This window comes from Canis lupus, chromosome 5 (assembly GCF_011100685.1).
Source record: "Canis lupus familiaris isolate Mischka breed German Shepherd chromosome 5, alternate assembly UU_Cfam_GSD_1.0, whole genome shotgun sequence".
Classification (NCBI taxonomy): domain Eukaryota; kingdom Metazoa; phylum Chordata; class Mammalia; order Carnivora; family Canidae; genus Canis; species Canis lupus.
In genome coordinates, this window is record NC_049226.1 from 76594562 (window position 1) to 76619944 (window position 25383).

Genomic DNA, 25383 nt, shown 5'->3' on the forward strand with positions numbered 1-25383 from the left:
AAAGGCTTCCCAGTTTATAAATAATATAGGCTATAACTTTTGGAGTTCTCTATTGTGGGCTAGGCACTTTGCTCATTATTTTTTCTAATCTTCACAATTTAGAGTTCCTCCACTTTTTCACGGGACGAGAAGGGAGAGGTCCAGAAAGTTAAAGGACTTGCCTAGTCTGCAGGGCAGCAAGAATTATAACTGGGTCTTTTCTTATTCCGGAACCTAACCATCATTCAGTGCTGCCTTCCTCCCTGGGTAAGAAAGATTCTGAGGCAGGTGCAGAGCAGCAGGGAGAGATGCAAGAAGAGGATCTTAGATTTCGGAATACACCTGATCGTGTAGAGTTCATCTCTACACACAAAGTTTTTTGGTTTTGCCCTCCCCCCGCCCCATCACTGAACAGACGACATCCTCTCCCAGCCATCTTGGTTGTGGCAATCCCAATTCCTCTTCTTTTTTTTTTCTGTGACGACAACCGAGGGATGAGGCAAAGCAGCCCAGCCCCGGCTTTCTAAGGAGCTCCAGCAATCGCCCCCGGGCAAAGAGCCTCCGGGGCCCAGGGCGTGGGCCGTTTCCAGCACAGCCTGCTCCAGGGCTTTGCTCCGGGCTCCCGGGTCTGCGCGGGTCGGGGAGGGGCTCAAGCTGGCCCCGCCGGGCCCCGCCCTCGGCCCCGCCCCCTCATTTAAATACGCGGCGCCGGCGGGTGCGTCGAGCTCGCCGCGGACCCAAGATGGCGGCGTGTGGACGTGTACGGAGGATGTTCCGCTTGTCGGCGGCGCTGCAGCTGCTGCTGCTCGCGGCGGCCGGGGCCCAGAAACTCACGGGCCAGGGCGGCCACGGCCAGGGCCAGGGCCCGGGGGCCAACTTTCCGTCCTTTGTAGGACAGCCTGGAGGCGGCGGGCCGGCCGGTCAGCCCCTGCTCCAGCTTCCTCAGTCATCTCAGCTCCAGCACCAGCAGCAGCAGCAGCAACAGCAGCAGCAGCAGCAGCAGCAACCGCCTCAGCCGCCGCAGCCGCCTTTCCCGGCGGGTGGGCCTCCGGCCCGGCGGGGCGGAGCGGGGCCCGGCGGGGCCGGCGGGGGCTGGAAGCTGGCGGAGGAAGAGTCCTGCAGGGAGGACGTGACCCGTGTGTGTCCCAAGCACACCTGGAGCAACAACCTGGCGGTGCTCGAGTGCCTGCAGGACGTGAGGGAGGTGAGGAGGCGGGCCGGGGCCGGGAGGGCCAGGCCTGGTGCGGGCCCGAGGGTGTTGCCGGCCTTGGGAGCCGCTGACGCGGGCCCGCTGCTTCTCTGTCTCCCTCTGTGCGGCGCCCGCCCCTGCCCTGCGTCCCTAACCAGCTCCCCCGCGCCTTCCGAGACGACCCCACCGCCACTGCCACCCCTCGTTCGCTCGCTGGTGCGGGGTCTGAGACTTAGACCCTGGCTCCTGGCCGCCGCCTGCGAAGGCCCAGAGCGTGTTTATGTTTGCTCCGGTCTTTTGTGTGATGCTCTAAGCACAGTGGCTCCTCGCCGAAGACCTGCTTAGAATTTGGCTATTTGTTCGACTTGGACAGTTGGCAGCAGCGCTTTTAAATATGAAAAAAAAAAATGGTTGGCGTACTTAAGCTGTTAAGAAATGATCTGTTTATTGGCAGTAGGTAACGTTTGTTTAGGTAACTCGGGTTCTGTTCTGACGTGTATTGTAGTCAATACCGAATTTACTGTCTTTACCCCATTCCTTTGTAATTCGCGAATTCTTAGTATCCATAGGGTGTTGAAACTAAGGTGTGTCTTTTTTTTTTCTTCTTTTCTTCCCCTTAATTTCGTTTGGTCAGTTTGTAGTGAATCTCAAGTTTAAGCTATTACTCCGAATAATTTATAGAGTCCCACAGCTTGAAAAGTTGGGACACTAGTCGAAGCGGTAATACCTATGCAGTATTTGTGATTGGATTGTGGGATCTTGCCTTTCTGATGTCTGAATATGATTTTAGTATACCTTTTACTGAAATCTAGATTTGATGTTCTTTATGTGATTCAGCTAAGTGACGTGTCTTCTTTAGGTTTAATGCTGCAGGCATATTTGACAATTCTGAAAGTTTGGGAGCAAATCTGGTAGGGTTGTAGGGGTTTTCTTTTCTCTTTTCTTTTCTTTTCTTTTCTTTTCTTTTCTTTTCTTTTCTTTTCTTTTCTTTTCTTTTCTTTTCTTTTCTTTTCTTTTCTTTTCTGGATTTTAGGTGTATAGAATTAGACCTAAAGGTTGACAAGTAGAATGAAACTGCTGCTTGATACAGTTTTGTTTGGGAAATTGTATCATCAGTTGTCTAAGGTGTTCATGATCATGGGAAGGCCACTGTTTCGTAGAAAATTGCTAGTCTTGGCAGTACTCCCCCCTCCCCCCCAGCACTGTGATACCTGCTCTAGTATTCCATACAGAGCAATTCACAAGAGGAAAAATAAAACATAATCAAAATACAAAGAGAAAGGAAATTTTCTGAGCCAACAGAAATGTGAGGCCACAGATGACTTCTCATCTACAACTTGAAGACTAGAAAGATAATCCATTATTAGTCTTTATTCAGCTATTTCTCTAGTAGATGCAGCTAAGATTCTTAACTGTTGGGCTTTTTGAAATTTACTGTTTGGTCTTTCTAGGATATGTTATAGATGTTGTTCCCTCAAAGTAAGACCCTAATATTGGTGACCAAAAACCTTGTTAGTGGTTTGTGGCAGAAATAGGATGTTATTATTAGGGAAAGTGGCAAAAAGTGGCCAGTTCATAGAGTACATGACTCTTTCTTTGTATGCATTTGGGACATTTGGAAACCTCCACTTACAGGAGCAGGCTTCCTTTGTCATGCAGTAGAAATGTGTAGCAGCGTATGTAATCCATAAATAACAGATTTGACCACTTTTGGAGTCTGTTTAATTTTGTGGGTACTATCTTACATTACTTAGTGCAAAGAACCTGGCTTGAAAATGGAGTCCCTGCTCCACAATGGACTGTAACATTCTTAGCAAAGATATTTTTTCAGTAACTACATTTTTCCTCCTTTATGGAGATGAAGGATAAACTCTCAGGATAGTTACTAGGCCCTATATTTCCTTTGTAACTTCCCAGAGTACCTAATTAATTGCTGAGACTCAGTAAATATTGACAACAGATTGAAGATGAATAAACTAATGAAGTCAGTTTTATGCTCCAGAGGAAGAAAAAGTGTCAAGTAAATTGGAAGTGGGGGTATTTTGGGGAGCAAGGTTTCCAAATTTACAATTTAATTAATTTTCCTCTAATTCTATATACATGAAAGTTGAAAAAGTACCACAAACAACTGTGTATATCCTTCAGCAGGTGGAACTATTTTTTTATTTAAAAAAAAATTTTTTTTAAGTAGGCTCCATACCCAACGTGGGGCTCTAGCTCACAGCTCTGAGATCAAGAGTTGCATCCTTTAGGGATTGAGCCTGCCAGGCTTCTGAAGGTGGAGCTATTTTTAAACTACTCTTCTTTTCTTTAAAGAAGGCAACTGCCTGGGTGGCTCAGTTGGTTAAGCATCTGCCTTCTGCTCAGGTCATGATCCCAGGGTGCTGGGATAGAACCCCATGTCAGACTCCCTGCTCATTGCTGAGCTGGGAACCAGCTTCTCCCTCTCCCTGTGCTGCTTCTGTGCTTTATCTGTTAGATTAATAAAATCTTTAAAAAAAAAAAAAGAGGGCAAAAGGACATTTTAATCCACTTAGTTTGAGAATTAGTTAAATCTGATCTGTGTGTTTGAAAGAACATACCTTAATTAAAGAAACTGCCTTCAAATGTGCCATTTGAAGTGAAGTTATGGAACATATTTTGTATTTGCTTTTTGGTTAGTAGTACTATTTGATAGGGAAGTTGATATAACGTGGTTATTTACCCTTTTGAGTTTTCTTTTGTTGTTTGTTCCCTTTTTCATCCTTTTGGATACACATTTGGAGAAGACTGCTCTCTGTATACGCAAAAAAAAAAAAAATAATGAAAAGGCAAAGTATGTGAGTATTTAAATGGTAGTATAGTAAACATTTTTTATTTTGAAACAACATGAGGATATAGTATGTTAGGTTAAGTCTTAAGCTCAAATGTTTTAAGGTTCTCTCTACTGTAGTTTCCAAAGTTATGTAGTAATTTACTTACAAACTTTATTTGAAGATGTTTATTGTTGTCTTGAATAATTTCAGCTGATATTTTCACGTTCTCTAATGCATCATATGCTAACAAATTAAAAATCTATGTGTAAACTACAGTATATATGGACTATAGTTCACAGCTTTTCTCCTCAGTCACTTTGGCTGCTATTTTGAAGGTTATGTGTTATTGAGAGATTTTTTTTTTTAAACCTCTTCAGATGAGTCATGCTAGTTATTTATTTATTTATTTGTTTATTTATTTATTTATTTATTTATTGTCATGCTTTTTAAAAGGTCAAGTATACCCAGTGGGTCCACTGTTAAATAGTAGATGAAATAGCAGTAATGATGGGAATAGTCCTGGTTATACGTGCATTTATACGTTATGTGTGTTAGGTATACATACATGTATATACATATAGAACTAGTTGTAGTGCTAGTCATGAAAAATATGACAAGAATGTATAAAGGTGAAAAAGGAAAAAATACCCTGGGCTCTTTTACTAGGTGGAGGAATAATAAACCAAAGAAAGATAAGATACTACTGTGTAGTTACTATTTAATAAAGAGATAAGACACGCTTTGTGTTGAAAGTAATTTTAAAATACTTTATTTTTGGCTGAAATGACTGGTATTATCTTGTGTTTAGAAGTTTCAGATGGAGACATTGGTTTCTTGGGAGAAGTTTATTCATGATACACAGAGTTTTTCTTAGTTTTTTTGTTTTGGTCTGTTTTTGTTAGGTTTTATAACAAAAAAAACTTTCTAAAATTGAAAATTTCAAGCTGCATAGAAGTAGAAACTATGGGGATCCCTGGGTGGCGCAGCGGTTTGGCGCCTGCCTTTGGCCCAGGGCGCGATCCTGGAGACCCGGGATCGAATCCCACATCGGGCTCCCGGTGCATGGAGCCTGCTTCTCCCTCTGCCTGTGTCTCTGCCTCTCTCTCTCTCTGTGACTATCATAAATAAATAAAAATTAAAAAAAAAAAAAAGAAGTAGAAACTATGGTGATTCTCCATATATGCATCAGCCAGCTTCAGCTGTCTGCATTTTTTGTTCGTTTGGCACAAGAGTTGAGAGACTGGCATATTTTTATTTATTTATTTTTAACGATTTTATTCATTTATTCGTGAGAGACAGAGAGAGAGAGAGAGCGAGAGAGAGAGAGGCAGAGACACAGGCTCCATGCAGGGAGCCCGACATGGGACTTGATCCTGGGTCTCCAGAATCAGGCCCTGGGCTGAAGGTGGCGCTAAACCACTGAGCCACCTGGGCTGCCCCAAGATTTTTATTTTTATTTTTTAATTTTTTAAAAAGATTTATTTGTTTATTTTTGATAGAGAGAGAGAGAGAGGCAGAGGCACAGGAGGAGGGAGAAGCAGGCTCCATGCCAGGAGCCTGACGCGGGACTCAATCCCGGGACTCCAGGATCGTGCTCTGGGCCAAAGGCAGGTGCTAAACCGCTGAGCCACCCAGGGATCCCCAAGATTTTTATTTTTAAGTAATCTCTACACCCAACATGGGGCTTGAACTTACAACCCCAAGATCATGGGTCTTAACGCAACTGAGCCAGACATGTGCTTCTACTCTATTCTTAACCTTTCATTTGACTGTATCCTAAGATGAGGTTCTGCCTGCACTATCTATATTATCTCATTTAATATTCTTGATAGTCCTATGAGGTGAATATCTTTGTTGAGAAACAGACTCAGAGAGATGAAGTAATTTGTCTGATTTTATGTCCTAAGTGGTAGACCTGGTATTCAGCAAGTTCTTTGACTTCAAAGACCATACACTTTGCAGCCCACCATGAATGGTTGCAGCTAGGGAAACTGGAATGAGACTGTTGAGAACCCCTGGCTAGCCCTTCTAGCTAGGGGTTTTGAAATGGACACAAAATGAGAAGAGTTACCTGGAATTAGAATCCTCTTTTGTTCACTACCCAGAACAATTGGGCAGCAGCAGCTCCTATACACTGGAATACTGTAGATTTCTCAGGAAGATAGACCAGCATTATTAGACAAAGCAAATTGAACTTCTAGCTTGAACCCATCATGAGCAAAATTTCTGTTTAATGAAAATATTTTTCAAATCCCATCTTACCTGAAGCAGGATTTGTATTAGTATAATGGAAGAATTCAAATACATTTCCCTACTGTTTGTATTGAGTCCATGCAATAGCACAAAGAGTGAACTAGGACTAGAGTTGGTACTGCCATTAGCTAACCATATGACTCTGGGCAAGTCTTTTTACCACTCTGAGTTTTGGTTTCCTCTGTATTAAATGAGAGGTTTGTGTAATAGTATAATTTCGAAGATCCCTGTTATTTCTTTTTTTAAAGATTTATCAGAATGAGAATGAGCGAGAGGGAGGAGCAAAGGAAGAGAGAGTCTTAAACCGACTTTGTGCGGAGCACAGAGCCGAACATGGGGCTGGATCTTAAAACCCTGAGATCACAACCTGAGCTGAAACCAAGAGTTGGACGCTTAACTGACTGTACCACCCATGCGCCCAGTAAGATCCTTGTTGTTTAACCTGTACAAGTTTCCTATATTCCCTGTACATAGTTTTTAGGATTTATAGGTGTATCATCTCCTGATACCTTATTTGTGGGAGGAAATAGTGATATGAATAATGCAAATGGCAATTAATCCAAACATTGTTTGGCTTTAGGATATGTTATGATTGTTTTGTTTGAGCCGATGTGGAATTTCCTTCAGTGGTTGGAAGCAATCTTACCACAAAAATCAAGGCATTATTGATCTCTTATTATGAAAGAACACTAGTGCTTTAAGAGAGCAGCACTGTTTACAGTTGGTTTGATAAATGAGATTGTGATCTAGAAACAATTATATAAGAGTGTTAATCCCTTGGTGTCATACAGACAGTAGATTGTTAAGGGCAATGAAAAGAGCGCAAAATGAGGATTTAGACTTGAGGGGAATCCAGCTCTGCTACTCTTAGCTTAAAAGTTTTTCTCCCTTGAGTTGTGACTGTTTACTTTAACCATGTCGTAAGTGAAAATATACATGAATTCTTGAGTTTGATATGCTTGTTATATTTTTCTAATATCCATTAAAATAATATGGTCATTAAGGTATACAATACTAACACTATCTGAAATTATCTTTCTTACCTTCTATGGTACATGCTTTAGAAAATACCAAAGCTGGATTATTGTTCTTTCTCTCTCTTTTTTTTTAAAGATCTTATTTATGTATTCATGAGAGACACACAGAGAGAGGCATAGACCTAGGCTGAGGGAAAAGCAGGCCTTCCTGAGGGGAAGCCTGATGTGGGAATCGATTCCAGGACTCTGGGATCGTGACCTGAGCCAAAGGCAGATGCTTAGCCATTGAGCCACCCAGGTATGGATTATCTCTTAAGAGCCTTCTAGCTCTGATACTTTGTGATTCTTTGATCTTTAAGAATACAATTATGTGCAAGAGAATTACAAATTAAAAGCACAGGTGAAAAGGGGAGATACTTTAGGAGATGTAGGGGGTTGTACTGACTAAAATAAAGTTTGAGAAATTTTTCAGAGTCCAGATTGTAAAGGGTCTTACAAGTACCACAAGCTCATTCTCCAAGTAAAGCCCAGAAACAGGATGTGTTTTTATCCCAACCTGAGATAAAAATATTCCTGTAGATAATTGAGAGTTACCTATAAAGTACCTCTGTCATTGATGAGAAATACTTTTCTGAGAAGTCTCTTAATAGAGTGCTTAATAGTGTATAGTTGCTTAATTATTCATTGTTCTTTGGAAGAAAATAAAATACTTGAACAGTCCAAAAGCTGAAATGGTACATTCCTCTTCTGTACATTTCTCCTAATGTGTTCAAAACCAATTTAGTCAGCAACAATCCAAAAGAAAAAATCTTTATGCATTTATATGAGATAGTTATATATTTGAAAAATAAGCAATTAAAATGGCTTATAGGATATTATGCAAATTAATTTTTCTTCCTTCAGCTAGCATTTACTGAATACCTACTCTGTGCAAGACTGTGCTTAGTGTTAGAGGATATAAATACATGATAATAGTTAGCATTTATTGAAGACTTTTCTCTGTGCCCTGTGCTAAGGAACCATATGCTTTCTAGGCATTCTATCTCATTTAATCCTATAAGAGATGTATAATGATAATTATTATTATTTAATGAGGAGACTGCTTCAGGGCCAGTAAGTGGTAGAATTAAGATTTGAAAGCAAGTCTGTCCAACTACAAAATAGCTCATTCCTTTTCCTTCTATCTCTGTGGTAGTCCAGTGTCGTAGCTGTTGAGCATTTGAAGCATGAGTAGTCTGAATTGGGATGTGCTGAAAGTATAAAAGGCACACTTGATTTTCAAGACTCTGTACAGGGATGCCTAGGTGGCTCAGCAGTTGAGCGTCTGCTTTCAGATTAGGGTGTCATCCCGGGATATGGGATCCGTGATGGAGTTCCATATCGGGCTCCTTGCAGGGAGCCTGCTTCTCCCTCTGCCTATGTCTCTGCCTCTCTCTCTGTGTCTTTCATGAATAAGTAAATAAAATCCTAAAAAAATAAAATAAAATAAAGGCTTAGTACAAAAAAACAAATGTAAGAAATCTTACTAATTTTTTATATTGATTAAATGTTTAAATGGCAGTATTTTGGATATATTGGGTTAAATACATTATTATTATTATTTTTTTAATTTTTATTTATTTATGATAGTCAGAGAGAGAGAGGCAGAGACATAGGCAGAGGGAGAAGCAGGCTCCATGCACCGGGAGCCCGACGTGGGATTCGATCCCGGGTCTCCAGGATCACGCCCTGGGCCAAAGGTAGGCGCTAAACCGCTGCGCCACCCAGGGATCCCTAAATACATTATTAATTAAAAAATATTTTATTTATTTATTTGACAGAGAGCACAAGCGTTATTTATTTATTTATTTATTTGACAGAGTGGCAGGCAGAGGGAGAGGGAGAAGCAGATTCCCTGCTGAGCAAGGAATCTGATGCAGGGCTTGATCCCAGGACCCTGGGATCATGACCCGAGCTGAAGACGATGCTTAACCAACTGAACCACCCAGGCACCCCTTAAATACATTATTAAAGTCAATTTTACTATTTATTTATTTATTTATTCATTCATGAGAAACACACAGAGAGAGAGAGAGAGAGGCAGAGACACAGGCAGAGGGAGAAGCAGGCTCCATGCAGGGAGCCCAAAGTGGGACTTGATTCCGGGTCTCCAGTATCACACCCTGGGCTGAAGGCAGGCGCTAAACCACTGAACCACCCGGGCTGCCCTTATTATTTTTTTATATGACTACTAGAAAATATAAATAATGGATGTGGTTTCCATTTGTTTTCTAGTGGACAGCCCTGATCTGGAAGAAATAAATTAAAATTATTAATATAAGTTATAAAATAGTAAGTACCATAGAAGGATAAATTAAATGCTGTGGGCATATGCTAGAGGAAATGGTTAGGATCAGAAAAAAACCTCTTAAAAAAAAAAAGAAAAAAAAGAAAAAACCTCTTCAGAACTATTCATCCTTGTTCATGTCATGAAATTCTTTTTTTTTTTTTTTTAAAGATTTTATTTTTAAGTAATCTCTGCACCCAATGTGGGTCTCAAACCTACCCTCTGAGGTCAAGATTGCATGCTCTACTGACTGAGTCAGCCAGGTACCCCCCATATCATGAAATTCTTAATTTAGCTGCCTTAAAATGCTTCCTAATCTGGCATCTTCCTCATGCTTAATTTATGAGTTGTAAGGGGTTCTCCTTCAACTTGAGAAGAGCAATACTCATAAAACTGGATGTCAGTAAGTGGTTCATCTTTATTTGGTTGAGTTATATAAATTTGAAACTTACGAAGGAATCTCTCAAGTGGTGGCCCTCAGAACTGTGCCAGTGCTAACTCTTGTATCTGCATTAAAATAGAGTGTGGAGGAACAAGAAGTGTGGACTGGAATCTAAAAACAATGAATTAAGAGAACCAGACATCTGTTTTCATTCAGTTTTAATAATCTTACTGAAATTAGAAAATTATGTTAGATTTAGATTGAATGCATAGTATTTATAGTAGCTTCTTCTAATGAAGAGTTAAATAACATGTATAACTCTTTGTAGGGGGAGGAATCATAGTGAAAATGGGTGCAAACTTAAATTCTTAGATCTGTACACTTGTGAAATAGAACAGACTCTTAAATTGTTTTTGTGTTCCTTAAAAATAACAAATGTGATATATTTTTAGAATCGTGAGATAAACAGTGAATTGAAATGATTTGGAAGAAAAATTAACCAGGAGAATGTGCATATATAAGTCAATTCACATGCAAAGTAATAACAACAAAGAAGGAAAGAAAAAAATAACCTTTAAAGAAAGATACAGAAGGTATTTAGGAATGATTTCATTTGTAACTTAAGTTGAAACTAGAAGGAGCCTGTAAGTCACTTAACAGATTTCCCAAAAGTCGTCCTGCACTGTCCAAATCAGCTATGTAATGTGATAAACAATTGAACAGAAACTTCAAGGAGGGAGAAGAGGATGTAATGGAAGGTTTTAATCATGAACAAATCTGCCTTCTGTTAATTAGTACCATCTACTGAGCACACTTATTAAGAAATAAAAATCAGAATTACAGTCCTGGATTCAAATACCAGCTCACTTATCACTTGCTATTGCCTTGGACAAATTTATTTCTTCAACCTTTCTTATCTGTAAAACTGAGATATGAAACCTCCCACAAGGTTATGATGAGGATAAAAATTGTTTAAATATGTAGACCATGCATCACATTTCATTTGCCCATAAATGGTCTTTCCCCTCTCTTTCTCTTTGTTGTTGCAGATTAAGTCATTCAAGATAAGGTTTTGTGTTCACTGTGTTAAGAGAAATGTGAAGTGAATGTAATGTGCCACATACCTTTTATGTAATATAGTACTTCTTAGACTCCTTAATGAAAACTTTAGTTGAATTTACTTGAAGAGTAAGATCAAGATCATTTACAGTCTTTTTTTTTTTTTTTTAAGTTTTCTTTCAGGATTTTATTATTTTTTTAAGTAATCTTTACCAGTGTGGGGCTTGAACTCACGACCCTGAGATCAATAGTCGAACACTTTTCTGACTGAGCCAGCCAGTGCGTGCCCCAAGAACATTTATAGTCTTTACTGAGTATTTAAAAAGTGTGTACTTTGAGATTATGGAGTGCAGAGGAGTGAGTTCTCTGGGCACAGGAATTCAGTTCTGCCAAATGTTCCTTAATTCTCTTGGCCTAAATGATGCCTAAATTTGGAATATACTGCCTATCAGACAAAGGAAAGTCCCGTTCTTAAATAGAAGAGGAAAAGAATTAGTTCTTGTATTCTGAAGACAGCATTACTTAATGCAGACCCTCCCTCTGTAGAGCAGAATGACTAAGAACATAGCTTTTTATTAGCTGAGAAAAAGAAGGCATTGATTCTATTTGCCCTTTATAAAACCAGATAAATATTAAAAAATCACTGAAATTTTCCTGAAGATTGGTAACTTTTCAGAGGAAAAGTAATGTTATTTTGTAACATCACTTTTTGTAACATTGTAAAAGTAATGATATTGCTAAGGTTGAAACATTCTGTCCTGTAAACAATCTATATTAAAGTATAAATACATAAATTAGTCATACATTAAGGATAGTATAAAATATTTTCAGTATGCAAGCCTTCTTTCTGAGGTAAATAGGTAGCAGAGTTAGTTGTGGAATAGTTAAAATTCCACGGTCTCATTATTAAAACTGATTTGATTTATTAGGACCTCACTGTTTGCCATGCGCATAGATAGAGGTTTTTGGTGCGTCTGGTTGTTGTTTTATCATTATAAGAAGTTTCAAGAATTTATACTATTGTATATTGATTTCCAACTTGAAAGTATATCTAAAATAGGAGAAATGAGAGCAGTGCAAACAATCAGACGACATTGATGTGGTTCCCTTCCACTTATAGACAAATTTACATTCTTTAGTGGGATGATCTCTGCTTCCTCCACCTCTACCTCCTGCTAACTCATACAGCATCCTGCTGTCCTGTGGCCCCTGCCTTCCCTGGCATGGTGTAGTAGTGTAGGCTTCCAGAGAACACCTCCTTACAGCTTGTGAGTTGACAGAGTTTTTATGTAAATAATATTTGTTGGTAAATATTTTATATTCAGTGATTTGTGAATTTTCTGCACCAGCATATCGTTCAGTATCTTTCCCTGTGCATAGCCCAGTGCCCCTCTCTCCTTCCAGTTCTTCTTTCAGCATTGTTTTCTGGCTACGTTGTTTTTATTAGATTGAAACATAAGAATTACCAATATTTGATCATCTTTGACTTTTAAAGGCAGCAGTTGCATGTGGTTTAACCTAATAGTTCAGATTTTTTTAAGGTTTTATTTGTTTATTTGAGAGAAAGAGACTTTGAGACAGAGCATGCACAAGGGGATGAGGCAGAGAGAGAGGGAGAAGCTGACTCTCTGCTGAGCAGGGAGCCAGACACAGGACTCGATCCTAGGACCCCCAGATAGTGACTTGAGCTGAAGGCAGACACTTAACCAACTGAGCCACTGGGTCACCCCAATGGTTCAAATTTTGAGTAAATAATATATGTGTTTGCAGCCATTCCATTGTTTACTTTTTTTGTATCATCTTGAAATCTATAGCTAAGAGTGGGGAGATAGGATGAGTTAGTCATTTTAGTGGAGAGCTTCACCTTGGGAGTCTTCCTGAAATTTTTTTCCCCTGAGCTTTTTACTTGGTTTATCTGCCCCCAGGACCAAAAAAAAAAAAAAAAAAAAAGAACTAGTCTAGTTTTCTTACACTTTTACTTATCATTTGTAAAATATTTACTGAACACTTACTGTATGGGTTAATTAATAAGCAAGGTTATTTGGCATAAAAAGGTGACCTGAGAGATTTGTTTCATATAAAATAACGTGTCCCCAGAAACTTTTCTTAACTCTTGCAGTAGCGGAAATATGGAACCAGGTTCAAATATCAGAAAGGACCTTACCCAAATATACTTGCTTTTTAAAAACTAAGTATTGGCCTAACAGTCTTCTCCCTAAATATTTAATTAATCTGAATCAAATAAGTTGCTATCCATATGTGATTTATAGAATCCTTTTTATTTTTATTTTTTTATTTTTATTTTTTTTTAATTTTTATTTATATATGATAGTCACACAGAGAGAGAGAGAGGCAGAGACATAGGCAGAGGGAGAAGCAGGCTCCATGCACCGGGAGCCTGACATGGGATTCGATCCCGGGTCTCCAGGATCGCGCCCTGGGCCAAAGGCAGGCGCCAAACCGCTGCGCCACCCAGGGATCCCTATAGAATCCTTTTTAAATGTCATTTCACTCTTGATAAAGTACATGGTAGATAGAATAGATATCAGCCTTATTTTACAGATTAAAAAAAAATGAATTAGATAGATTGCGATTTGCCCAAGTCTCATAAGTATTGAGAAGAAAAGCTTAGACTCCAACCCAAATCTTTTTAAATATAAAGCTTGTGTCTTTCTGTGTTATCACATTGCTTTTCTGATAACTTTTTTTTTTTTTTTTTGCTTTTCCGATAACTTTTACATTTACATACATACTTTCATTTTGGTTTTTGTTAAAATTTTTTTAGATTTTTTTTTTTTTTTTTTTTTTAATTTGAGAGATAGCGAGTGAGAAGGCACAAGCAGTGGGGAAGGGCAGAGGGAGAGGTAGAATTGAGACGTTCTTTACCCTCTCCTCCCTACCAACCATTGTTTTCTTTCCCCACTCTGTTTCATTTTGGATAATTATTATTGCTGTGTCTTTAGGTTCATTGACTTCAGTGGTTTTCAGTTTGCTCTTAAAGGCATCTAGTATATTTTTTATTTTTGATATTTTAGAGAGTTATTTTTTTTTAATTTTTATTTATTTATGATAGTCACAGAGAGAGAGAGAGAGGCAGAGACACAGGCAGAGGGAGAAGCAGGCTCCATGCACTGGGAGCTCGACGTGGGATTCGATCCAGGGTCTCCAGGATCGCGCCCTGGGCCAAAGGCAGGTGCCAAACCGTTGCGTCACCCAGGGATCCCTAGAGAGTTAGTTTTAAGTAATTTCTTAACCTAACATGGGGCTTGAATTCAAAACCCTGAGATCAGGAGTTATACATTGTACCAACTGAGCTAGCTAGGTGCTGCTTCCTTTATACTTTTTTTCCCCCCTCTTCTTCCTTTATAGTCTTGAGTATATTTATAGTGGCTGTTTTAAGGTCCTCATCTGCTCAATCCATTAGTTGTCATTTCTTGGTCTTTTTCTTCTGATTAATTTTTCTTTTTGTGGTCATATTACTATTTCTTTGCGTATGTGGTAATATATATTTTTTTAAGATTTATTTATCTTAGAGATAAAGTGCCTACTTGCAGGACCAGGGACAGGGAGAGAAACAGACTCCCTGCTGAGTGCAGAGCCACCAGTGAGCCTTGAGCTCACGACCCGAGATCATAACCCCAGCCAAACCAAGAGCCCAGTGCTCAACTGAGCCACCTAAGCACCCCTACATGTATAGCAATTTTTTTGTATAGTAATTTTTTATTGGATATTTGCTACTATGCATTTTACATCTTTGAGTGCTTAATTTTGTTGGATTCCTTTAAATAACGTTGGATTTTGTCCAGCATAGAGGTTATATGCAGATCATTTTGAGCCTTTTGAGGCTTGCTGTTAAGTTTTATTAGGGTAAGTCCAGAGCAGCCTGTGGTATGTGCCTAATTTTTTTTTTTAAGATTTTATTTATTTATTCATGAGAGAGAGAGAGAGAGAGAGAGAGAGAGAGAGGCAGAGACACAGGCAGAGGGAGAAGCAGGCTCCACACAGGGAGCCCGACGTGGGACTCGATCCCAGGACTCCAGGATCACACCCTGGGCCAAGGGCAGGCACTAAACTGCTGAGCCACCCAGGGATCCCCTATGCCTAATTTAATTCTGCTACTAAAATGTGACTCTTCTGGGATTCTACGCAATGTCCTGAGTTATATGAGGTCTCTCCTTTCAGGCTGGTGGGAATGACTACTCCCTTCCTTGTGTAAGCATCAGAAATTATTTGATCTATTTGCTTTTGTGTTTTATTTCAAGGGGATCCCTCTGCAGATATCTCAGGCTCTTTGTGTCGCTGTTTTTTCTAGTACTCTATCTTGCAAATTTTAGCCATCTTGAGTCCATTGAACTCTGAGAACACTAGATTGTTTGGGCTCCCTCCTCCTGTGCTGCAGCCTAGAAACCACCTCTAGGCGATAAGTTGGGGTAATCATAGGTTCACCTTGTTTGTTTCCCTTCTCTTAGGTATCATAAGCCTATACTGCCTGTTGTCCAGTTACTGAAAATTATTTCATGTATTTTGTCCAGTTAATTACTATGGGGGCAATTCGTGTATTAATTGTAGTAGGGTTCACCATCGCTTGAATTTTAATTTCTGACCTATCAAGTGGGATTAAATGGGGAAAATTTGTTAGAAAAGGAGATCCTGAATTATTTATTAAAATTGTAAATAGGGGATCCCTGGGTGGCTCAGCGGTTTGGCGCCTGCCTTTGGCCCAGGGCGCGATCCTGGAGTCCCACGTCGGGCTCCCGGCATGGAGCCTGCTTCTCCCTCCTCCTGTGTCTCTGCCTCTCTCTCTATGTCTAAATCAATCAATCAATCAATCTTTAAAAAAATTGTAAATATATGTATATATCTTTCGACCCAACAGCCCTACGTCTGAAACTATATGTAACAATATGATCAATGTGTAGGAAGTATTGAGGCTTTTTTTTTTTTTTCCGGTAATAGCAAATAATTGGGAATAACCCAACATCCTTCAGTAAAGGAGTGATTAAATATATGCATCTATACAATGAACTATTGTATTGCTATGGACAAGAAGGTTTTTACATCAGGTATGGAAAGATCTCCAAGATCTATTATTAAATTATTTGCTTGCGGGTAGCCCCGGTGGCGGTGGCGCAGTGGTTTGGCGCCACCTGCAGCCCGGGGTGTGATCCTGGAGACTGGGGATCTGAGTCCCATGTGGGGCTCCCTGCATGGAGTCTGCTTCTCCCTCTGCCTGTGTCTCTGCCTCTCTTTCTCTCTGTGTCTCTCATGAATAAATAAATAAAATCTTAAAAAAAATTATTTGCTTGCATTAGAATGCTCTGGAAGGATATAGAAGAAACTAGGCTAATGGAGGATAAAAATGGGTAGAAAACTTAACACTATATTCTTTATATTTTCTATTAAAAAATTTGAGCCAATTAGATGTTACCTATTTAACACTTAAAAAAATTAAGATAAAGAGACCTTTTTTCCCCTACGTTGACAAAACTACTTTAGCACAAGAGTGCCACAGGTATAATTTCATTATATGTCAGAGAGTCAGCTTCTCTGGCTTGAGCCAAGCCTTTTACTAACTTAGGAGGTAAAAGATTTTCTTTCAGGGATGCCTGGGTGGCTCAGCGGTTGAGTGTCTGCCTTCGGCTCAGGGCATGATCCTGGAGTCCTGGGATTGAGTCCCACATCGGGCTCTCTGCATGGAGCCTGCTTCTCCCTCTGCCTATGTCTCTGCCTCTCTGTGTGTCTCTCATGAATAAATAAATAAAATCTTAAAAAAAAAGATTTTCTTTCAGTTAATGTATTATTTAGGGCAAAACTAACTCCCCATAGTAAATCCCAAAATATCAGTAGCTTAACACAAGAGAAGTTGTGGGGAAATGATCAGCCATCTGGTGATCCAGAGACCTTGCTTCCTTCCATTTTATGCTTTTGCTTCCTGGTGGTATTGGAGTCTTCTGTTTTCATGCTGGAAAGTCAGAATCCCTGCCTGTCTGCTGCCCTTTTTTTTTTTTTTTTTATCTTTATTTCCCTCCCTCCTCTTCCTCCTTTTATATAACTCATGTACCGTAAAATATACCCTTTCAACCACCTTTTCTTGAAAGCCCTGGCCCTGAGGTGATGTACTCTTTCTTATTCACATTCATTGGTGAGAATTTTTCACATGCAACACCTGGCTAGCTACACGCGGGACTGGGTGAGCATTCCCAGTGATAGTTTGGCACTATGAAAAGAGGAACACACAATTCTAGCAGCTAGCAAGCTCTCTTGCAGTTTGGACAAGTCAGGTCAAGTTCATGTGCCAGCCTTTGATTTGTCACAATAAGAAATAACTTTCAACAGATGAATGGATAAAGAAGATGGGGTGTATATGTATGTATACACACAAACGCACTGGAATATTTCTCAGCTATCAGGATGAATACCTACCATTTACGTTGATGTGGATGGAACTGGAGGGTATTGTGCTGACTGACACCGTGGGGCTGCCCCAGATTTTTTTTTTTTAAAGATTGATTGATTGATTGATTGATTGATTGATTGATTTGAGAGAGAGAGAGAGAGGAGACAAGGGGAGGGGAGGGGATGAGACGGGAGGGGATGGAAAGGACAAAGGGAGAGAATCCAAGCTGACTCCCCGCTGAGTGCAGAGCCCAACTTTGGGCTTGATCCCAGGACCCATGAGATCATGACCTGAGCCAAAACCAAGAGCTGCTCGGTCAACCAACCAAGCCACCCAGATACTCCCTTTTTTCCTCAGTTTCTAAAGATTTTTTTTTACAGTTGTCTGTTTCTGGATGTGTCCTTTCCATTATTGTAAGTATCAGTTCATGTAATCTAAAAGGAATTCCAGATGCTTTAAGATACACCAAACCTTCAAAAAAAGAAAAAAAAAAAAAAAGATATACCAAACCTGAGAAATTAAGCTTTCTCCTGAATGGCAGACCCTGCAGCTATGCATGGCAAGCCAAATTGATGTATGTTAGAACTTTTGCTATTATACTGAGAGTTTAGCAATGCGATATGATGGTGATTTATAGATTGCATTGAGATGGTGATAGGTTTATTCTTTAAGTTAATTAGAACATAGCAAGTAGAATAGCAAAAATGGAGAATAATTGTTACCCTGAGCCCATATCCTCCATCACCCAAAATAATTGTTTAATAATTTAGTCATAATAATAATAATTTGTATAGGATGTTGTTAACTTTTTGAAATGTCTGTGTTTAGTTTACTTAAAAAAATTCCAGGGACACCTGGGTGGCTCAGCGGTTGAGCATCTGCCTTCATCTCAGGCCATGATCCCGGGATCCAGGATCGAGTCCTGCATCAGACTCCCTGCAAGGAGCCTCTGCCTATGTCTCTGCCTCTCTCTCTCTGTGTCTCTCATGAATAAATAAATCTTAAAAAAAAAATTCCATTATTTTGTTTCTCCATTGGTTGAGTGAGACCAGTCTTTTGTGATGATAAATTAATTCCATTGAATGCTAAAGTCTAGACATAGGTTTACTCTTGCTGTACGGTGCCTGTATTTTTTGGGTTCAGAAGTTGGCTGTTAGCTGGAGGGTTTTTTTTTCCCCCTAAAGACTTTATGTATTTATCTGAGAGAGAGAGAGAGAGATAGAGAGAGAGCATGAGCACAAGCAGGGAGAGCTGCAGAGGGAGAAGGAGAAGCAGGTTCTCTGCTGAGCATGGAGCCCAATTCAGGGCTCAATCCCAGTATCTCAGGATTACAACCAAGTCAAACTCAGATGCCCAACCAGCTGAACCACCAGGCGCCCCAACCTGGAGATTTCTAAGAGTCAATTTAATAGAATTGGATATATGTTAAAATGCTGTTGGTAATGAATCCTTTTTGCCAGAAGGACATTTATTTATTTATTTTTTAAAAAGATTTTATTTATTTATTCATAGAGACACAGAGAGAGAATGAGAGGCGAGACACAGGCAGAGGGAGAGGCAGGCTCCGTGCAGAGAGCCCGACATGGGACTCAATCCAGGGTCTCCAGGATCACACCCTGGGTTGTAGGCGGCGCTAAACCGCTGTGCCACCGGGGCTGCCCCCAGAAGGACATTTAAAATATAGGGTCCTTGTTTATTTTTTCTTTATTATGTGGTTAGGTTGTAAACTAGAATACTTGTGAAATGATACTACTTGTTGAGGCAAACAAATTCATGTGTTTATTTTTTAAAGATTTTATTTATTTATTTGAGAGAGAAAGAGAGAGAGAGTGATCGAGTAAGAGAAAAAACACGAGTGGGGTGGGGGGGAGGCAGAGAGAGAGGGAGAAGTAGACTCCCGGCTGAGCAGGAAGCCTGAGGCAAGGTTCCATCCTGGGACTCCAGGATCATGACCTGAGCCTAAGGAGCTGCTTAATGGACTGAGCCACCCAGGCACCCCTGTGCTTTAAAAACCTTACCTAAGGTTAATGGTAAGAACTTAGTGATAGAGACCTTTTGCTATGAGGTGCCTTTACTATTTGGTTTAACTTGAGGGCCTAGACTTCTTGCCTGTATTTGCTTTAAGCTTTTATCCAAAATAATTACATTAAGTACCATTTTTAAAAACATTTATGCTGCGGTATCATTCTTTTTTTTAAACTATTTTACTTTTATTTATTTATTATTTTTTTAATTTTTATTTATTTATGATAGTCACACACAGAGAGAGAGAGAGAGAGAGAGAGAGAGGCAGAGACACAGGCAGAGGGAGAGGCAGGCTCCATGCACCAGGAGCCCGACATGGGATTTGATCCCGGGTCTCCAGGATTGCGCCCTGGGCCAAAGGCAGGCGCTAAACCACTGTGCCACCCAGGGATCCCCGGTATCATTCTTAAATCCTTTTCCTTCGTTTCAATTTTGGGCAAATTACCTATTATCTCTGGGTTTAATGTAACACTGGTGTTAAAACACAGAACAGTTGGATTCTTTTTTTACTTCTTTTTGAAAAGCCAAATTGGAATTCTTTTTAAAAATTTGTGGTAGGGGTACCTGGGTGGGTCAGTGGTTGAGGGTCTGCCTTTGGCTCAGGTGGTGATCCCAGAGTCCTGGGATCAAGTCCAACATCAGGCTCCCCATAGGGAGCCTGCTGCTCCCTTTGCCTATGTCTCTGCCTCTCTTTGTGTGTCTCTCATGAATAAATACATAAAATCTTAAAAAAAATTGTGGTAAAATTCCCATTGTCTTTTTTGAATTTAGATATGATGTGAGGATAGGTTTATTTTATAAAGTTAGAGGAGTGTGACTGTTACAGTGTTTTTTGTTTTGTTTTTAGTAGTGTTTAATCATGAACTGAGGTCCATTTCATTCTCTAAAAGCAGTAAATTTAGCAAAACTATTTGATAGTATTCCTCTCCCTGCAAAATTTTTGTGTGATATTTGTGGTTTTCTAGTGGTGTGGCACCTGCCTGTCTAATGTCCTCTTGTTTGTTTTTATCTTAATCTAGAGAACTTTAATAAGAAGCAGCTTTTTAGTTCAGGAGGTTCTTTGCATTGAAACATGAATAAAATTATGCCAGCATGGAATTAAATCACATAGAAGGTAGTGTAAGTTTTAAAAATAAAGAATCTTTAAAAATTTTGGTGATTTTTTTTTTCTCTATAAATCTTAACTGTATATATTATGAAAGATCCACCTGGGGAAAATATTATGCTTACCATTGGAATACACAGTTTAAATTATTGGATTAAAAAATGAGAAACTAAGCCACTGTATTGTGTTACACACTATATTTCATAAAGATTTTAGTATCATAGTATAGTGACACATCATGGTCTACTTTCTTTTTATTTTTAGATATATGTTTTGTATATTTTATTTTGTATAGAAATAACTTTTTGAAAAGGAAACATGCAGTTTCTTAATGGTATATTATTAGATTTTTTGATACTGAACTAGTTTTCATCTGTTGTTTTAGATGGTATAATTTAATTTGCCATGACTTTTCTTAGTCTATCATAATTAGAATTTAAGGACAAATTTAAAAAATGAAACTTTTCTGAAACTATGACCAATAAGAATGTTATAAATAATGATGTTAATCATATCTTCTAAGAAACACATCCTAGGAAATGGTTTGTAAATCTATTGCCAACAAAACTTGGTTCATTAATGTTAGGCATTTGTGATGCAATTCATCGTAACATTTGAAGGTAGTATTACTGGTGGTGGTTTACAAGGAACTTAGAATAAGGAGAGTCAAGAGAAGAATCAGTGTTTTTCAAAGCCATGACCAGTGGGAAGGGCTGCCTTGAGTAGCTGACATTAGTGTTTATGGCAAATTGAGCTCTTCAGTGAAATGTCTGCTTAGTTTAGAATTGTTTTTGAGAGAGATAGGAAGTCAGTGAAGATTATTGGCATCGCATGGTAAAATAGTTAAGGAAATTATTCTTGTGTGCATTGTGGATTGAAGTAAAGAAAATCTGAAAGAGCACATTGAGTGAGCTGCTTTTGTAATTAAACGATGAAGTAAAGACCTGGACTATAGTGGAGTAGTAGGAGATGGGAATGGGGTTGATGGGAGACTCATTACTCAGGAAAAATTTAGATTGCTTTTGTTCATTTGACAAACTTGGATATATATTTACTCCATGTCCCAAGCTTAATGACAGATGATAGGAATATGGTGATTATCATACCCCTCACCTCCCACTCTGAAAAGACATGATCCCTACTCTTATGGAACTTACCATCTAGTGGAAAAGAGGTAGCCATTAAAGAATCACATACACACAAGTCACAAAATAAATGGAAAATTATAGCTATGATAAGTGCTGTGAAAGAAAATATGTGAATATTTGGCTATTCAGAGAGTCAGGAAATGTTTTCCTGAGAAAATGATGATGGAGCTGAAGGAAGAGTGGAGTTTAACCAGGTGACAAGAAGTCAAAGTTTAACTGCTAGGCTACCTCTAAGAATATATAATTCTTAGCTTGTGTTTAATTTGAAATGACAGCCAGGTATTTCAAGCAATTTCCAGTAAGAGGTTGTAAATTTGGAACAAAATCTTGAACTGAACCTAAGTTTTAGTTATTCAACTTAAAAGACTATAGTTGGAGGTATGAAAGTGGTTGAGGCCACTTAAAGAATGTGTAAGTAGAAGAGTATGATTGCAAGGACTGAGCCTGGAGAATGCTCACAATTGAGGGTTGGAAAGAGGCTTGTGGAGGGAATTATAGGGAACAGAAAGAGTGGTTGACAGTTAAAAGAAGATTTAGAAGAGTTTAATTGTGGAAGCCAAGGAGGGAAATTTTAGTTGTGGGAGCCAAGGAAAGGGAAATTTGAAAGGAGTTAGTAGTAATCACTAGGGTACATAGAATAATAGTTAAGGTTGATGACTGAGAAAAGAGCACAGTTTTGGTAAAATTGAGATAGAATAGTTTCTATAGAACCTAAATTTGAACTACTTGAAACTATTTTAGTCTATTTCAGGAGTTTGATAGTGGTAAGAGGTGAGACTATCTGGAAGGGAGGATGTTCCAGTTAAAGATTTTTCAAGATTAAGGAAATCTATTTTAGTTTAAAAGAAGCCAATAGAAAGTGATGGATTGGAGATGCTGAGGAGGAAGAAGATGAATATAAATACAAAGGAAGAAAGGAAGGGAGGAGATTCAAAATAGTTTGGTGACAGAAAACTTGATTTATTATTAGTATTATTTTTTCTTGGAGAACTTAAATTACATTTAAATTTAAATTTCACAAATCTTACCATTTCCCAAGAGAGTTGGCATCTCAGGTTGCTGTGATCCACAGAGTAAAGATTATTCTGCTTTTTGTCCTTTTCTCCTTCCTCAGAACTGCTTAATTCTGAAGTCAAATTTCAGCAAAAGTAAATAGAGATGTTTAGCTCTGTTGTCCAAAATTACTGTGTAATTGCTTTCTATATTGTCAACCCTGTCAATTAATATTGCAGGGTTGTTTTATTAATATTGGGGTGAAATCAAACACTTAGGGCTTTGTGCCCCACAAATAATGTTTAGTAAGCCTGGATGACCTCTAGGAAGGTAGATCAGAAATGACTTAAATGCCATTCTGGAGGTCCAGAATATTTGGGAAAAGGACCATAAGTAGTTACTCTAAAGAAGAATTGTAGCTTCAGATATGCAAAATGTCAGGATCACTGAGTGAACATTCTGGGGACACTTGGTTGGCTCAGTGGTTGAGTGTCTACCTCCAACTCAGGGCATGATCCTGGAATCCCAAGATCAAATCTCACATCGGGCTCCCTGCATGGAGCCTGCTACTCCTCCCTCTGCTTATGTCTCTACCTGTCTCTCTGTCTCTCGTGAATAAATAAATAAAATCTTAAAAAAAAAAAAAGTGAACATTCTGGATTTAACTAGAAGTTTTTCACACCTGATCTTAGCCAAAAAGCCAAGAAATGACAGAAGTTTGTCACTACATTGTATAATACCTGAAGTTTATCAGTATGTCACCTGATTTTTTAAATATATATATATATATATATATTTTTTTTTTTTTTTTTTTTTAAATTCACGAGAGACACAGAGAGAAAGAGGCAGAAGCAGAGGGAGAAGCAGACTCCATGCAGGGAGCCCGATGTGGGACTCCATCCCAGGACTCCAGGATCACGCCCTGGGCTGAAGGCAGGCACTAAGATGGGTGCTAAACCACTGAGTCACCCAGGGATTCCCATCTGATTTTGTTTCTTTGTACAACACCTGACTTCTTGGGCTCTTGAGTATATGTGCTTGCTTGCAGCAACACAATGTTGCATTCCCAGTTCCTAGACCAGTGCCTCTTTACATGCTCAATAAATCCTTAGTGGAAAAACAAAGTAATTTTTTTTACTGGCTGTGAGTAATTGGAAAATTATTTTCTCTGCCACTAATGCAAACAAGGAGTATCTTGTTTTGTATAGTTTATTTTCAAACTTGACATCTATCCTGTTTTTTGTTTGTTTAGAGAGAGAGTGTGTGTGTGAGTGTGAGGGTGGGGGCAGAAGGAGGGAGAAAGAGAGATTACTAAGCAGGCTCCATGCTCATCGCAGAGTCTGTCACAGGGCTCAATCTCAAAACTTAAGATCATGACCTGAGCTGAAATCAAGAGTCTGATAACGACTGAGTACCCAAGAGCCCCCTATTTGTTTTATTTATTTGTTTGTTTTTTATTTTATTTATTTATTTCCCCCTATTTGTTTTATTGTCGTACCAGCAGCGTACAAGTTCAAGAACAACCTAAAACTATGCCATCCATTTTTCCCCATTTTTTTTATTGTGATAAAATACATACAAATAGAATTTAGCGTTTTAACTATTTTTAAGTGTTCAATTCAGAATAGACTAAATACATTTACATTGTTATTAAGCTATCAATCACTGCCGTCCATCTTCAGAACTTTTAATCATCCCTAACTGAAACTCCCTAACTCCCCATTCTGCCTCCCTCCAGCCTCTGGCAACCACCATTCTTTATGTCTCTGAATTTTACTCCTGTAGTGCCTCGTGCCTCTTATAAGTAGAATCATAGAATATTTGTCCTTTTGTGTCTGGCCTATTTCTCTTAGCGTTAATGTCTTTAAGGTTCATCCGTGTTTGGCATGTAACAGAATTTCCTTATTTTTTAAGGCTGAATAATCATTACATTTTTACAACACCTAGTGTTTATCCATTCATCTATTAAACACTTTGTGTTGCTTCTGCCTTTTGGCTATTGTGAATCATATTGCTAGGAACATGTGTGTAATAGTATCTGAGACCTTGCTTTCAATTCCTTTGGATATATAGTCAGAAGTGGAATTGCTAGATCATAAGGTAATTTTATTTTCATTTTTTTGATGAATGGGCATACTGTTTTCCATAGTAATGGCACCATTTTACATTACCACCAGCAGTGCACAGAGTTCCAATTTCTCCACACCCTCTCCAACACTTATTATTTTCCGTTTTCTTTTTTTTTCATTTTTAAAAACATCCATTCTAATGGATGTGAAGCGATATCTTACTGTGGTTTAGATTTGCATTTCCCTAATGATTAGTTTTGTCAGGCATTTTCATGTGTTTATTGGCCATCTGTATACCTCCTTTGGAGAATTGTTTATTCAGGTACTTTCCTCATTATTAGTTGGGTTTTTTGTTATTGAGTTGTAGGAGTTTGTTATGTGTTCTTGATATTAACCTCTTATCACATAAATGATTTGCAAGTATTTTCTCTCATCCCACAGGTTGCCTTTTCACTCTGTTGATTGTATACTTTGATGCACAGTTTTTTAATTCTGATGTAATCCGGTTTATCTGTTTTTGTTGTTGTGTGTGCTTTTGGTGTCATAGCCAAGAAATCATTGACAAATTCAGTGTTATAAACTTTGCCTGTCCTCTCTTCTAAGAGTTTGCAGTTTTAGCTCTTACATTTAGGTCTTGGATCCATTTTGAGTTAAATTTTGTACTTGCTATAGGGTAAGTGTACAGC

The 25383-nt window shown here is 38.9% G+C and overlaps 1 protein-coding gene across 1 annotated transcript in view; it reads left to right on the forward strand.

Annotated features, from left to right (window-relative positions):
- The first annotated feature begins 697 nt into the window (after positions 1-697).
- The window catches only part of GLG1 (golgi glycoprotein 1), a 147939-nt gene continuing 123253 nt past the window's right edge, over positions 698-25383 (forward strand). The window contains exon 1 of the mRNA XM_038538335.1: positions 698-1183. Coding sequence (XP_038394263.1) covers positions 722-1183 — 462 coding nt within the window. The 5' untranslated portion in view covers positions 698-721. The remainder of the gene's footprint in view (positions 1184-25383) is intronic.